At 32.3% G+C, this 16,991-nt stretch overlaps 1 protein-coding gene across 15 annotated transcripts; it reads right to left on the reverse strand.

Annotated features, from left to right (window-relative positions):
- On the reverse strand, nt 1-4,852 carry LOC100251233 (uncharacterized). 15 transcript variants are annotated; one of them, XM_059736358.1, is made up of 6 exons: nt 4,610-4,821; nt 4,108-4,286; nt 3,776-3,812; nt 1,214-2,450; nt 1,027-1,127; nt 1-516 (listed from the first exon to the last, which is right to left on the reverse strand). In XM_059736358.1, the coding sequence occupies exons 4-6, from the start codon at nt 2,448-2,450 to the stop codon at nt 295-297; spliced, it is 1,560 nt and encodes a 519-aa protein (XP_059592341.1). In that variant the 5' UTR covers nt 3,776-3,812; nt 4,108-4,286; nt 4,610-4,821; the 3' UTR covers nt 1-294. The 15 variants fall into 15 exon arrangements, 14 of the variants coding, with proteins under 14 accessions (XP_059592341.1, XP_059592346.1, XP_059592342.1 ...); XM_059736363.1 differs by lacking the exon at nt 3,776-3,812 and having other exon boundaries at nt 1,027-1,109; XM_059736359.1 differs by lacking the exon at nt 3,776-3,812.
- Between the last annotated feature and the right edge of the window lie 12,139 nt (nt 4,853-16,991).

The following is a 16,991-nucleotide window of genomic DNA, read 5'->3' on the forward strand; positions in this document are numbered from 1 at the left end:
TTGAAAATGCTAAAAACACTTCTTAAAATCTTTATCAAAAATACACTAAAAACGTTTTTTAGAATTACTACCAAATGCACTGTAGTATTTCATTTGTGGCCGAAATAATGGCCGCTGCGCTTCTCCTAAGCCAACACACAAACAGCAGCACACCATGGCTTTCCCACATCCTACAAAGCTAGGAATCTCCAGACAAGAGTGTTCTAACAGAATAGCATCCAAATCCATCATAGGAAGAACACACTCTCCTCCACAAAACAACTACTGAAAACAAAGTATAAGGCCAACAAAGTTCTACTTCACTCCAACTATGGACATCAGAAACTGAAGCCTGCTGCTTACTTCCATCAGATCAGAGGGGTCCTTGAATGAGGGAGGTGGCTCCACGCCCGTGAACATGTACAGCGCCTTCAGCTCTTCCACGCATGTTCTGCTGGATGGGGCTTTGTATCCCACTATTGCCCGCATTGCGTCAATCCGTTCCCATATCTTCTCTTCGCTCTCCGGCACCTGCTCCTGCACCAAATCCATACTATTAGTAAGCTGTTCTTCAACCTGGGCAAGGATGGAAACAACTTTTAGGCCCAGGGCTTTGGGATTTATTCAGAATAATACAAATCCATGACGGTTCAGAAAATCTTCTAAATGATGATTATACCAAGAAACCGCTGCAAGAAAAACAAAATGAGCCTTAAAGAACTTAATTCAGTTAGAAACCAGTATGCGTCAAATGGAGGAGGAAAAGATTTGTGGTGGAATCCTACTGAACCCAGAAAATCTCACACAAGCTTTTGTCATCTGGTTAACTCCCAGATCATGCTTCGAAAAATTTCTTGACTAGAATTCTCCCTAATACCTATTTGGAATGACAACTAAACATGAGGAAATACAAATAAGACTAATGTCTCTTTTCATTTTCCAGTCAATCATCTAGCAGGAACACAGTTACATCTGTTTTCATTTTCCAGTCAACCATCTAGCAGAAACACGGTTTATCCAAGAAAGACAAAAAAAATCAGCACTGACCTCATTGGACTTCACAGTGCTGTCTATCTCTGACAAAACCTTGGACTCGGGTATAAAATCTCTGCCATTTTCACCTCTGAATCCTGGAGATTGCTCAGAAGCTTGAATAACCCGAATTTAACGCTATGACAGAAGAGATCATTGAGTGAGCACTAATAATAATGAATATCTGTTTTTAGAATATTACCTATGCGGACACCGCATACCCTACGAGGGTACTGCTCAACAGCTTCATTCTTGTCATCGAACAAATCGAACCCACTTTCATCTGCAATTTCTCTTACATCTGCATTTGATGAAATCACATTTTCCTTCCTTAAATCTTCAGTTACACTGTTATCGACATCCATTCCTCCTATTACCACCATGGTCTTCTTGTATACAATATGTCTCTGCTCCTCGTCCTTAATGCTTCTGACATCTATTGTTTCTACTCCATCATTCATCTGTTTCTCGGCTTCTGCAACATTATCAACACTCATTTCATCCAGATTTCCTCCTGATATACCTTTCCCCTGCTGCTCTGCCTCTTCCACTGATTTACCTTCATCCCTGATTCTTTCAAGCAATCCCGTTGTCTCACCTGCAAGTTTGTTCTCATCTATGATGTCAGCCATTGTTGCTGCTTGAATCAGTGTCTCCCCTTCTTCAACACTCTCATCCATTTTCTCAACTTTGACCACAACTCTGGGTATCTCAGTTTCTGGATGTTCATCCCTGATTTCTTCAACATTGCTATCATTTTTCTCAAATACAATCACTAATCTGTGCACCTTGCCATCCCTGCTTTCTTCAACTCCCACATCGATGTTCTCTAATGGCTGTTCACCCTCTTTTGGTATGCCATCACCAACATCCTCCTCATAACTGCTTTCTTCCACAAGCTGATCCCCACCCAGTTGTATTACTGGTTCTGCCACTTCGTCATTCAGGATGCTTTCTGGCCCTAAATCATCCTGCTCCACCAAAACCTTCCCTTCAATCTGTTCTTCTTTACCCTTGTCAACAAACTCAATCCTCACCTCAACTCCTCTTTTTGTATCCTCCATTAGTTTGTCTTCCTCCTTTCCCATATCAATTTCTCCTCCAAATCCCATGTCGTCTTCTTTTTCATCACTAGAGATTTCCTCCACATACTCTAAAGCGAGGGGAGGGGGGTTGGGCATTGGGAGCAGCTTGCTCATGATCTTCTCGGTACAAGCATAGGTGGCAACAGCAAGCCCAGAAGGGACTGAGAAAGCCAGCCCAAGAGCCGAGAAAACCACTAATGGAGGGAGAACAAAGGGTACAGATGAGATCACAATACCTGTGAGCAGAGCTTTCTTCCCCAGCATCAATCCCTTGTCCAGAATCCAATTCATCTTGTCACTTCCATCTGATGATGAGTAATCTTGAATCTCTGATTCCATGTCTGGATCATCCATCTGTGGAAATGAAAATTACCTCCACTTTCTGCTTGGTTACTGAGAAACAAGACACAACAAAAAGAAAGAGTACATGAAGATTCAACCACTATTACCTAGTTTAGACAATTAATTAAGTAGAGCCTTTTAATGGGGGAAAAAAACCAAACTATTTGTTTGGCAGCTGAGAAACTGGCGGTGATCCAAACAACATAAAATAAAGCTTGAACCATTGTTCCCTAGCTTAGATGATCAAGACATAAAAGCCCGATTTTCTGTTCTGTTGCTGAGAAACCAGTCGTGAATGAAACAAGAGAAATAAAGATTGAAGTCACTATTACCTACTTCAGATAATCAACTTGAGTCTTTTCAAGAAAAAAAAGACCAACTTTCTGTTTGGCTGCTGGGAAACTTTCCCAGAGGCAATTAAAATAAGAGAAAATGAAGAATGAAACCACAGTTACCTAGTTTAGATTATTGTCATGAATCTTCCAAGAAACATCCCGACTCTCTGTTTGGTTGTTTGGAAACCAGGGGGAGTTAACACATGAGAAAAATAAAGCTGATATCACCATAAACTAGCTTCTTACTAAATTAAAAGAAAACCCCCAAATTTCTGTTTGATTTCTGAGAAATCAAAGACAATAAAAAAAAAAAAAAAAGAAGAGAAAATCAAGATCAAGACCACTATTAACTACCTCGAACAAACAACTTGATGAGGAAAAAACCCCAATTTTCTATTTGGTTGCTGGGTATTCATAGGTGATCAAAACAAAGGAATTTTTAAGACTGAAACCGCTGCCAGAGTTAATCTGATCAGTCATTTCAAGAAAATCCCTAAAGTTTCTGTTTGGACACTGAGAAAATAGTGGACTATAAAATACCTAGCTTAGATGATAAAATTGATCAGTCATTTCAAGAACCCCAACCTTTGCAGAGAAAATTGGAGGTAATAAGGCAAAAAGAAAAGAAATGAAGATTAAAATCGTCATCCCCAGCTTACACAATTAACATGAACCTTCACAACCAAGAAAAAACGCAACTTTCTCTTTGATTGTTGAGAAACCAGACACAACCAAAACAAGAGAAAATCAAAACAGAGACTACCGTTACATTGCTTAGATGATTGATTTTGATCATCATTTCAGGAAAAATCCAAGTGTTTTTGTTTGGTTGCAGAGAAAACAGTAGTTAATAAAGCAAGCCAAAATGAAGATTGAAACCACAATTACCTAACTCAGACAATTAATTAACATGAGTGCTTTCAAGAAAAAACCCGAACTTTCTGTTTGGTTTTTGAGAACCCAGTGGCAAATCAATGAGAAAATTGAAAACATTTCCATTACCTAGCTTAGATGAAGACCCCGATTTTCTGTTTGGTTGCTGACAAAACCAGAAGAAAAATGAAGAGTAAACCACCATTATTAGCTCAGACAATGATTTATACAACCCTTTTAAAATAAAACCCCAACTTGATGTTTGGTTGCTGAGAAACCAGATGAAACCAAAACCAGAAAAGACTGAAACCACGATCAAAAACTCAGATAATTAACATGAGAATTTTCAAGAAGAACCCACTCTCTGTTTAGTAGCTGAGAAACCACAAAAGAAATGAAGAGTGGAACCACCATTCCCTAGGTCAGACGATTAGCATCAGCCTTTTCAAGAAAAAAAATACCTCAATTTCTGTTTGGTCGTTGAGAAACCGGAGGCAACACGAACACTGGCTGAGGCAAGAATGAAACTCACTTCACGCATCTCATAAAATTAATTAGTATGATCCTTTTCAAGAAAAACCCTAACTTTCTTCTTGGTTGCTGAGAATCCAGAAGTAATCAAAACCAGAGAAAATGAAGACTGAAACAACCACCACGTAGCACCCATAAAAACCACAAGTTGTGGAGAAACCAGAAGAAAAATGAGCATTAGACCCACATTACAAAGCCTAGAGAATCAATTCATCAGTCTCTTCAGGGGAAAAAAAACCCTAATTTCTGTTTGGTTGCTGAGAAACCAGAAGCATTCAATCAAAACAAGAGAAAATCAAAACTCAAAACTCAAAACCCACTTTAACCCAGCTCAGATAACCAACTTGGTCATCACAATAACCCAATTCCCATAGCTTTTCCCTCATTTTTCCAGGAAAACAAACAGAAAAAAACAATCAAATAAGCATATACCTTATGAATAGCTAGCCAACCGGGACACAGCAGCCTCAGTTACAGCGCCTCTTGGTTGGTTGAGTGAATCCCATGAGTACCATTGTTTGGATCAGAAACTTTGCAGGGCCGAATCCACTGGAGAGGTGAATTGAGGAGGTTGGGAGATGGGTGTGCGGCGGAGATATGAAGACACGCGTCTGCGTCCTGACACATGCACTGCATGCGGTGAAATTCCGCATTTCAACGTGGCTGCAGATTAGGGATACCCACTTGCATGTCATGGAGGCATGTTGAAATGACTTATATGCCCCTTCCATGTAGCACCGATTTTTTATTTTATTTTTTAATCCTGATTTGGGATAAAAATAAATAAATATTTATTTTAAAATATAAATAATAAACATTTACAATATTTTTTTTTATATAAATTATGTTTTTGTTTAATATAATTTAAAATTCTAAAATTAATTTATTTCTTTTCTAGCATGCAAAAAGGAACCGATCAAATATGTAGTTTTGAACAAAATTATCTCCAGCTTTCCTCTTCCTCCTCCAAACTGCCCTTCTTTCTAGTCCGTTTGCCCAACAAGCCTTTAGCTCCGCAGCTATAACTGCAGCAAATTTATACAAGTTATAAGGCTTGTGATGTTCCGATGTGGGATGGGATGTGGTTATAAAGAAAAGAAATTCTGCATGGCGCATGGAGAGAATTTAAACTTGGGTTTTAAGGTTCTCAAAATAACAAGGTAACCACCGTGCTACACAATTGCGTTAATAAATATATTGTCACTTATTATATTAATGTTTTTTTTTCAAATTTTTATAATATGATACATTGAAAAAAATATAAATGTTTATATTCATGTTTATTTTTATAATAGTTATTAACAATAAATATAAAAATAATATGAATTAATTAATATAATAATTTTTTAAATTTTAAAATAATAAAATTCATAAATAGTAGATACATGGATAAAATTAAGTATTATACTTTTCTTTTTATATTTAAATATTATACATACTCTATTTAACATAATTTGATGTATTAATGCATTTATATAAAAAAAAATGAAATGTTATTAATATATATATATATATATATATATAATTATTTTTAATTTTAATAAAATATAAATTATATATTTATAATATCATCGGTCCGTCCATTGATTAGATCAGTAAATTATGAATCGATAATTTTTTCGATTTAATAACTTATCTAATTTTGAAAATATTGAATCAAAGTATACATTCTATTTTAGGTATTGCTTGCATTCAACGGACAATCAAAACATATTTTCTTGGTCAAATGAACTATTTGACCCAATTTTTAGGGTTTCTCATGGCATCAAAGATGTAATACCAAAAATCAATAGCTATGTAGATACATTGGAATCAAAATCATATAAATTTCAAACATAATCCAACTAAAACTTATATTATCAAAATGTCTTAAATAATTTTATAAGTTCTCAAATTACAAAAATACCCCTAAATTTCGAGGTATTACATTCTTCCCTCCCTACAAAAGCTTAAAAAAAAAAGAAAAAAAAAAAAAAGCCCTCAATGATGCTTTGAGTCATCAATCAATTCAATTATCTTCTATGTGGTAATATGGTTTGAATTTATAATCATATTTAGAGTCCAAATGTCAACAATAAAAAAAAAACCCCCTGATTTAGCTTAAATCATTAAGAAAGCTTAAAACACTTGGTGTTCGGTAAAACTTAATATTTATTATTTAATAGTTTAAGTTGACTATAAATTAAATTATATTTAATTTATTGACTTAAAATTTATTAAATTTAATATTTATTACTTAATGATTTAAGTTGAATTTAAATTAAATTATGTTTAAGTTATTAACTTAAAAATTTATTGCTTAATTTTTTACTTTAAGTATTAAGATTGTTTGATAAAATTAACTTAAAATTTATTTTGAATCATCAAATTGACATATTTATCCTCATAAATTATAACTAGGGCAAAAAAAGTCGAGTAACAATGAAGATTGTGAAGTAGTAAAAGAGATCGTAGAGATAATTAGGGCAAATGAGAGTAAAAAAGTAAAATGAAGATGTAAACTTAATAATAAGGTAATTGTTTTTACTTATTTTTTTAAAGTTATTTTTTACTTTAAGTAATACCATTAAGTTATTTTACCAAAAATAGTTAATTTACTTAATGACTTAAATTAAGTTATTAAGTCACTTTAAGTTATTAAGTTGATTTACCAAATACCCACTTATTTTGAACACTTGAAATCTATTTATTACAAATAAACTTTCTCTAAGTTCTAAAATTTGAGGTTATAAACAAAATTGAACATAACTTAATTATGGCTAGTTTCAAGATAATAAACATTTATCCATAATAAGTTTTACTTTTTCAATCCCCTTTCTTACTCATGAGATTATTACCATCATCCCCAAATGCTCTCATAAGTTTATAGATTCTTCAAAGATGAATTTGACTAGTGATTAAAAGATATCCTTATTCCTTAAAGGCTTTCAGGTTATTTTCTTATTTGGTCGACAAGCTTACTTTTTCTTCTATCTCTCAATATTGAGATTCTTGCAATCATCATAAGTCAAATCACTAATTTAAGTCTATGAAATAATTTGTCATGATAGTCATTCCAAAATTCAATACATTTAATCCAACAAGGAAAACTATGCTAAACATCTAATTTAGCATCAATTTAAACTTTTTATTAAAGGGAAATGATTAAAATAGTTATTCTTTTGAATAGTCTTTGGTCCAGCCTCAAAGCAAACTAACTATTTTTCTAAACTACCCTAAGAAGTGACATTTTTACAACTTTTGTTCTATTCAAGGGTTTCAACTACCAAAAATCATAGCTTATAATCTCTTGAAAAAGTCCAAACTTCCAATAATTTTATGTGCAATTAATATAAGTTTAATTTATTTCTAAAGTAACCTCAAGTTTCTCTATCCAAAGACCTCGGACAATTGACAAAGAAAATTTATGATAGAAAGTTCTATAAGCCCCTTATAACTTGAGTCTAAGCACTTAGCAAAAAGTTCCAATTTATGAAATATCATGCATAATTCTAAATCAATGTTTTAAAAATTAGATCGGACTGACCGGTCCGACCGTCGGTCGATCATGGTTCCGGTCCGATTCGATCAATTGGACCGAATTTAGATTGAACCAAGGTCGGACCGCCTGAATCGACGGTCCAACCGATGAACTGGATGAACCGGCCGGTTTGGAGGGAACCGACCGGTTCAATTGAATTGAATTTTTTTTTTTTTTTTAAAAAAAAAAACAGCATCAAAATGACTCTGTTTTGAAGTGTATATAACTACAAGCCTACAACTCCAAACCCTCTCTCCTTCCCCTGCACTAGCTGCGACTTGTTGCTCCACTCGCCACCGACGCGCCGCGTGCCGCGACACCCAAACAGCTCCCATCGGCGGCCCGTGACACCTAGACAGCTCCTGTCGGCGTTGGAAAACTCCCCGCCCCCTCACCCTACCCTCATGGCTGGTAACCTCCCACCCTCGTCGGCGTTGTTATGTTATTTCAACTTATTTGCTGTTGGACATCATTAATTGGGGTAAATCCTTAACTTGAAATCAAATAATGGCTTGGGTTACCAACTTATTGATAGATGTGATGGATACACACAGGCTGAAGCCCATTTTCTCATATATATTTTTTATCATTTCTGAGTTTCATGCGTGCAAGATCTTACTACATTGCTTGATGATTAAAAGGAACTTTACATTGCTTGATCATTTTCCTATTTTTCCAAGTTAGATAGAATTTATTAATTTTTAAAATTTTATAATATATAAATAATAAAATATATATTTATGATGTCACCGGTTCGACCGTCAGTCCGACTAGTGAACCGTGAACCGATAACTTTTCTGGTTCAATTACCAGTCCGATTCTGAAAACATTGCTTTATATCGTAACTTAAACTATATCAAGAGGGATCACTAGGAATTTCTAATAGTACATATTTCATTCTAATCCATATCAACCTATGCTTATTAAGTCTATGATATGATATCCTATACATAGCTTTGGTACCATTCTATGACATCCCATACTCGAAAGTTTGATTAGAGCCACGATTTGTACTCTAATGATATAATTAGAGAGTGAATTATGTGATAAAAAATTTAATTCATCCCACTTAACTTAGATTAATACTAAGACATTAACCATGACTCTAACGTATATCTTGAGTTAAAATCCAAATTTAAGAGATGAAAATGATGTAAGTTATAAGAACATCTTTTATCCACGATAGTGAAGGAGCTTAATGTGCATACAAGGAGTTCCAAGAGTTCTCAAGCATGGTGATAACTACAACAAATGCAAATGGAGCAATTTATAGTATGAGAGATTAGAAATGAATACAATGGAGAGACATGAAAAGAAAGCAAAAACAAGCAAGAAGATTCGAGGACATACCTCAAAGTTCAATATGGGAATTGAAATTCAAACCTAGTAACAACACATATCTTAAATTTGACATAAGTTTTGAAGAACTTTTTAAGGTTAGTTTTGAACAAATCGTACATCATTTTGAATATTGAGAAGTTAAGAGTCCAATGCTTTAAACAGTATGCAAATTGGAGCTAAAACGAAGAAGTTATGACCATTTGAAGACAACTAAATAGAATTTAAAAGTTGTTTTGAATTTGAAATAATGATTTAAAAAGTTTAACTTATAATTTCAAAATGGATTACGAAATTACCCCAATTTCCAAATTTCAAATTCAAAATCTATTTCGAAATTACTCCAATTTTGAAATTGCCCTAATTTTGAAATTTTGAATTTGCCCCAATTTCAAAATTACTCACTTCCATTTTGAAATTTGGTTTCCCTCACCTCGAGAATTGTGTCTTAAGCACTCCATCAACCCTAGGAAATAAGTAGTTAATAAGAGCATGCCATATATTATTTTTTTTTACTTTTCCTAGAAAATCTCCAATTTTAAGTTTTAGGGAAAGAATTAATTAGAGATTTTTCTTTTTTGAGGATTTGGAGAAAGAAGGAAGACATCGAATGTTTTGTTGGGAAAACCAAATTACTTTTTTCCCTATCCCTGGATCTCGTAGAGTGCATGCATCTATCCTTGGGTATCTATAAATTTATTATAGCAGAAACATATAACTATAAAAAAAAACCATATTAAGATAAAGATCTCAAGATATAGTACTTATACCTAGATTTGAATGTTCCCAAATCAATTCCTGGTGGTGAATAAGATGCTTGAAGGTCTTGTGTACCCAAGATTTTCCGTCCAATGACTCAAACCACAATCTCAGTACTCTAAAGTATGGGTAATAGAAGGGAGGAAGCTTTGGCTCTTTTTTTCTCTAAAAGTGGAAGATGATTGTCTCTTAAAAGTCTAACCTCTAAGATGGTATTTATAGGGTTCCCCTACTAGGCTTAAGTGAATTGAGCCCACAAAAACTTGGATCACTTAATCTAGCCTAAAATCGGTCCTAATTGATTAATTAATTAACCACATAAGGTCATCTAATTAATTAATAAGCCTAATCTAAAGACCTTGTTTTACTATCCCTTATGCAACCCTACATAATTACCAAAACACTTTTATTTACAAAATTGAATCTAAAGTCAATCCAACCTTCATAAACCGTGTCATAATGGCATATGAGCTCAAAAAGAGGACCACTCAGACCCATAGGAGTACTAGCTCCCTCATAATCCAATTTTTAACTTGATTCAACATTCCACTAATGAGGGTCAATTACACTCCAATACCATATGTAAATAATAATGAAACTAAACTCGAATATGTGACCTACTATCCACTACATGTAGACTCCCCATGAACTAGTAACTATGCAATATAGTAGCTTGGTGAATCATGACAATTGATAGTCTTACATCATGATTCACCATAGGTTTTATCTAGTGTGCATCATATACACTAGAACACTCACTATGAGAAACTCATTCAGATGGCCAAGACAAGTTATCCCTCTTCCATTACCCAAATTCATGAATTGACTATGGGCAATTTATCCACTTACAAGGAACACATGACTTGTATCCTCTATGCACTCCTAATGCACCCAAATCATGTAAAGTGTAAGAGATATGAGTTGAATGCTCAAATCAATGTTTATATATAAAATGATAGTAAGGTGATAGTCAAGTTTGACTTTGTTACATCATGTCTTGTTTTTCGGGTCCAATCCCAACATTAACACACCTTAGAAAGGTTCTATCATGCTTCTTTTTAATCTATGACTCTGATACCAATTATAGTAAACTCTGGATTTCTCCATTCTTTATCCAAGGTTCAGGTTAGGCACATGAACACTCCTTATTGCTTTAAATCCTAGCATCGGAAGCATAAAAATGCAATTTTTATTAACAAGATCTAGAAGAGCAATGTTAAAGAAAACTTTACCTGTGATTTAGATATTCCTAAATCAATTCCACATAGTGAAGAAAATGGTTGAAATATCCGAAAATCTCATACACCAAAGATCTTCCGCTCAATGACTTTAACCACAATCTTAGCACTCTAAAGGGTAGGCAATGGAAGAAATAAAACTTTGGTTGTCTCTCTCTTTAGAGGTGGAAGATGACTCTCTCATAAGAGTAATGGAAACTCTAACCCCTAAGGGGGTATTTATAGGGTTCCTCTACTAGGCTTAAGTGACTTAAACCTACATGGGCTTAGGTCACTTAATCTAGCGTAAAATAGGTCTTAATTGATTAATTAATCATATAGAACCATTTGGTTAATCAATTAGCCCAATCTAAAGACCTTGTTCACTATCTCCTATTCAACTTTGTGTAATCACCAAAACGCCCTTATATATAGGAGTAAGCCTAGAGTTAATAAAAACTATTATAACCTATGACATCATGGTACATGAGCTCAAAGTGAGGGCCACTAGAACCCATAAGAGTATTGGCTCCTTGATTATCCAATTCTCAAGTTGATTCAACATCCTATTATAGGGAAACATTTGCACTTTAGTATCTTATGCAAATAACATTGAGATGAAGCTCAAGACCATGACCTATTATCCACTGCATGAAGACTCTCCATGAACTAGTGTTTGTAATATAATAAGATAGTTTTATCTCCTATCAAGATTACTTATTCAATCATTGAGTTACAATCTCACTTATAATGTGATCAATTGATATACTTTAACTCTAGAGAACATATGTCAAATTTCTAATAAATGAAATTTTATGATCATAATTCTATATCACATGTTCTTTGGATCACCTAAGAAGACACCTTCTTTAAATCCTATGAGATATCATAGTGCCTCTATTGAGAATACGTGTTGCCACCAACCTCAATCAACAATGATCCAATCCCTAAGGATTGTGACCACCTTAGGATCTCACCCATAGGTCAAAGCCTCTTGTTGGCTGTCATAGACTCAAAATCCTCTCAAGGTTGAGAGTCATAGTAGCTTGGTAAATCATGACAATCGATAGTCTTACATCATGATTCACCGTAGGTCTTATCTAGTGTGCATTACATACACTAGTGCACTTACCATTGGAAACCCATCTCGAAATCCATGAATTGCTCAAATCCATGAACTGAATGTGGATAACTTATCTACTTACAAGGAACCCATGACTTGTATCCATTATATAACTCCTAATACACCCTAGTCATATATAATATAAGAAGAATGAACATATATGCTTAGATATCCAATTAATGTAAATGGGATAAAAGGGAAAACAAGAAACAAGAGTAAATAAATTTATAAACGAATCTCAATTTGTTATATTATGTCATGTTTTCTAAGGCTTAATCCCATTAGGTACAATCTCACATTCCTTGATAATAGGGATTCTTGATAATTCTTGATTTGTAATTATCAAAGGTTTTTCCATTGTTACCTACTCTAAGAGAAATATACATAGAGTGGTAAAAGCCTAAAAATCCTATACTTAGACTTAGATTTCATATCCATTCATCTATTAGGTACTCTAAAATGGAATAAAATAATAAAATTTAAGACATGAATCAACTCTCAGATATGGAACTTAGGTTAATCTCATTCATGCATTCTAAATACCATAAGATTAATTAAAATATACACCATTGTTTCATTTAATGATCTATACCTGAAGTTGAATCATAGAACACCTCAATCTTGATGACTTGAATTAAAAATGAGTAATTTCTTTACAATTTAATTAGGTTCATTTTAGTAAACTTAAATTCAATTGAATTAATTTTACACATCCTTAATTTAGAGAATTAGGAAGAAAGTAATATTTTTTTACCTAGTTTTGACAACCTTTATAAGTTAGTCCTAGAGGACCATATTTGGCGTATTGCAAAAGTGGTAGTAATTCTATCTCTAGTTTTTTTATAGTTAGAGTTATTACGTAATTTAGGTTTAATATTCAGGACAACAAAGATTAGTGGTCAAGAAAATGGCATCGTTATTAAGGATTGGCAATCGTTATAATCGGGATAAAGTGTATTGTTTTGTTTTAGTTCTTTTAGTTTCCTTTTATATTTTATTTTCTTTTATTTAGTTAATATTCGATATTCGTTAATTTTAGTTGTTCTATTCCAATATAATTTTCTTTTATTTTATGCTTGGTTGGGAGAAAGGTTTTTCAGGCAAATTTCAAAGAACAACTCAAGAATCTCAACCAAACATGGGGGACCCTAAGGGATTTAACAACAATAACAATATGTCATAAGTGCCTATATAAGGACAAAGAACTATGAGAGAGCATATCCATTCTCCTAGGTCGAGCATACCATTGTCTTTCGTCATACCTCCAAATCAAAATCATATCACCATGTGGCCTCATTTGGTTCCTTACTTACCCATTTTTATGAGAAATGATAATGAAAACCCATATTCTCATATCAAGGAATTGGAGGAAATTTGGTCAACTTTTCAAGAAGCCAACATCTCTTTGGAGATCCTCTATATGAAACTTTTTCTCTTGACAGTGAAGGATAAAGCCAAGTTCTTGTTAAATAGTCTTAGACCCTATAGAATTAGGGTGTGTTACAATCAGTGTGTAGACCCTCTATTTTTTCATCTTGGCATATTTCATCTAGCATTGCCCTCCTACATCCTTCGATGCTTTAGTGTGCAATTGTGGTCATCTACTAAGCTGTTTTTAAGCCCTTATTGATGGTCCACTGAGACTATGTCGATCACTAGTTTTTGGAATTATTTTTAGTGAGATATTTTGGAGAAATTAAGTGGATCCCAACTTTGCCTACAGTGACCCTTTAATTCTTAGTTTAGGATTTCATTTTTGATTGATTTATAGTACATTTAGGTTTGTTTAGATTTTTTTAAAAAAACCTTAATGTCATAAGATGAATTCATGATTTGGATTAATTGATAAGAAATTCCTTTTTTTTTTTTTAAATGTACAATGAAGGTTTGGTATTTAATTAAGAAAGGTTTTTTTTTTTTATGAAAATAATTTAATTTGATTCAATTATTTTTGTTATTATTGTTTTATAAATTATAGAAATCAAGATGGTTAAATGGGTAAATTGAGAATTAATGTATTATGATTATTGGATGCATATTTTAAGTTTTTATGCTAAAATGACATTCTTTTTAATACCCCATTAACCATAAAATTAAAATTAAAATTCAAGTTTATTATAACTACTAAATTCAAAATTCAAATGTAAAATAAGATATATTATTTCTCTTAATAATAACCATATCGAGATAATATTCTCACAAATTGTAAATTAATATAAGAGTTTGAGTTTTTATATTATTATTAAATCCATGCTTAAATAATACGAAAATATGTTTTTTTATTGATAATAAATATATTATCTATATTGTATTTGTAGATTTTAACAATAAATTCTTTCCGTTTCTTATATGATCCTACATATTTTAAATAAAGAATTTTGATTCGATCATCATCCAAAGTCTCTTATCTATCAATCCACCAAGCCATCATAACCCCATGCATTCCAAGACCATATTATTCAAGTCTACATCACCCATAATTAAAAATATTCCTTCAAACATCACACCAAAGGCGTATTTTCATTTCTCGCAAAAACACACCTTAACCCATGCATAAGCCATTAGTTGAGGCCCCATTTTTCTCTTACCCATCAATTATTCTTTCTTGCTACAACTCCATTCCTAGCTGCCCAAAATCACACTTTAAAACCATGCATAAAGCATCAACAAGATATCCATTTTCTTTTATCCATCTCTCCCATTCACATCCATCAACTACCTTCTTGCCTACACTGCTACTCACCACTACCCCTAATAGCCACCTTCTTCACTACACTCCCCAAGACCCTGACTCTGACCCTAGTTTCTGGCTCCCAATCGAAACCCAATCCCAAGAAAGCAAGTCCCATGCAAGGCCAAAAACCCACTCCCATTGTAATACTTGGGTTTTTAAGGACACATCAGATTCTAGGAGCATAAAATCTTTCATAAAATTGTGGCTCAAATGGTCAAAAAGAGTGGTGAAGATCCACGTGTTTGTATCTAATTAGAAGAGATTTTGGAAAAGTTGGTCAAAAGTCAATAGTTTGAAAAATCTATCACGTCAAATGTAAGGAATAGGAATTTTAGAAATTAAATTTAGATTTGGAGAAAAATTTGAATATTAAGTACGTTACGGGAATTAATTTAATTATTATCGGGTAATTATCAAAAAGGTCGTAGTAAGAAAAACATGGTAAAAATTTATATTATATCAAATTGTTATAATAAATAATTAAAAAGAAATTGAATTTAATTTTATAATGAATCAATTTGGTTTTTATAATTGGAATTTAACTTTATAGAATTATGAAACATTAATCGGAGTTGAATTGAAATTAAATAAAGAGTAAATTATGATATGTGAATTTAGAAAAAAAATTATATATATACAAAAGGGATAAATTAATTAAATGTGAATTTTATGAATTTAACTTTTGAAATTTTGATGCGATTGAATAATTTGAAAAATGAAGTAAATTAAATAAAAGTTATACCAAAGAGTTAAAAATTTGATTTTTATAAATTGAATTACTAATTAATTTATGGAATTAAATTTTAGAATATTACTTAAATTTTTTTTGGTAAATAAATATTGGTAAAATTAATGGTTATTACAAATTTCAACTTTTTGGTTGATGAAAAATTATTTTATTTATTTTATATTTTTATAAAATAGAATTTTATTAATAGTTAATTATATTATGTTTTAAGTGAATTTCGGAGTAAAAATGCTTCAAGTAATTCTTGTCAAATTATACTTTTTGAAGAACAGGCCCATAGTAAATTAAATTACGAATACGGTAGTATGTTTCATGAGGTTGAAAATCATAAGTGGGTATAATTCATAATTACATAAGGTGGATTTAAGATTAATGGTTTTAATTTATTAAGAGAAAAGGACGTGCATGGTATTTTTAATAATATTATATATATATATATATAAATGTTTCAAGTAATTATTGTCAAATTATACTTTTTGAAGAACAGGCCTGTAGTAAATTAAATTACGAATACGGTAGTATGTTTCATGAGGTGGAAAATCATAAGTGGGTATAATTCATAATTACATAAGGTGGATTGAAGATTAATGGTTTTAATTTATTAAGAGAAAAGGACGTGCATGGTATTTTTAATAATATTATATATATATATATAGTGAGATGGGCGTCAGAGTTGAGAAGAAAGAAAAAAAAAAGAAAATGAAATAAGAAAGTGGCGGAAGGAGGCTTAGCACTGCATGGGAGAAAATTTTCGTCGGATCTATGGCCGGCAGTTTGGACAGCTGAACGTCATCCATTTCGCCTGAAAATTTGAGGGGGTGTTCTACTCGACGAGAGGAACAATTCTACAATGGTTGATCTTGTTTTTAACGGTCTGATTCGTAGATTTGTGGTAAGGAAATCTAACCCTAAAACTTTAATTAAATGCGTTTTTCCTTGGAAAAAAATTGTAGATCTTGTTATTTTGAGTTAAATAGGTAATGTTTGTGCTGTAAGAATTTTATTAGATGATTGGGAACTTTTTTGGAATTTTTGTGATTTTAGGAAATTTTGTTTGGTTAATAAATGGTTATTTTTGGGTTGTTAAAATTTGTGGAAAAATAATAATGTTTGATTATTGGAAATTATTGGAATGGTTGGAAAATTATAAATTTGTGGTATATGTTATAATTTATTAATATGTGAATTTTTGAGAAATTGTTGGGATATTTTTGGTGATTTTATTGAGGAAAAATAATAATGTTTGATTATTGAAAATTATTAGAATGGTTGAAAAATTATAAAATTATGGTATATGTTATCATTTATTGATATGTGAATTTTTGAGAAATTGTTAGAATATTTTTTTGTGATTTTATTGTGGAAAAATAATCAT

This window comes from Vitis vinifera, chromosome 4, assembly GCF_030704535.1.
Source record: "Vitis vinifera cultivar Pinot Noir 40024 chromosome 4, ASM3070453v1".
Classification (NCBI taxonomy): Eukaryota; Viridiplantae; Streptophyta; class Magnoliopsida; order Vitales; family Vitaceae; genus Vitis; species Vitis vinifera.

Excerpts from the sequence above, each read along its gene's own strand:
- LOC100251233 (XM_010650964.3), bottom strand. The coding sequence starts at position 2,450 with ATGGATGATCCAGACATGGAATCAGAGATTCAAGATTACTCATCATCA. Across the intron at positions 1,128-1,213 it reads GGTATGCGGTGTCCGCATAG|CTTCTGAGCAATCTCCAGGA; the intron begins GTAATATTCTAA and ends GGGTTATTCAAG. Across the intron at positions 517-1,026 it reads GCACTGTGAAGTCCAATGAG|GAGCAGGTGCCGGAGAGCGA; the intron begins GTCAGTGCTGAT and ends GATTTGGTGCAG.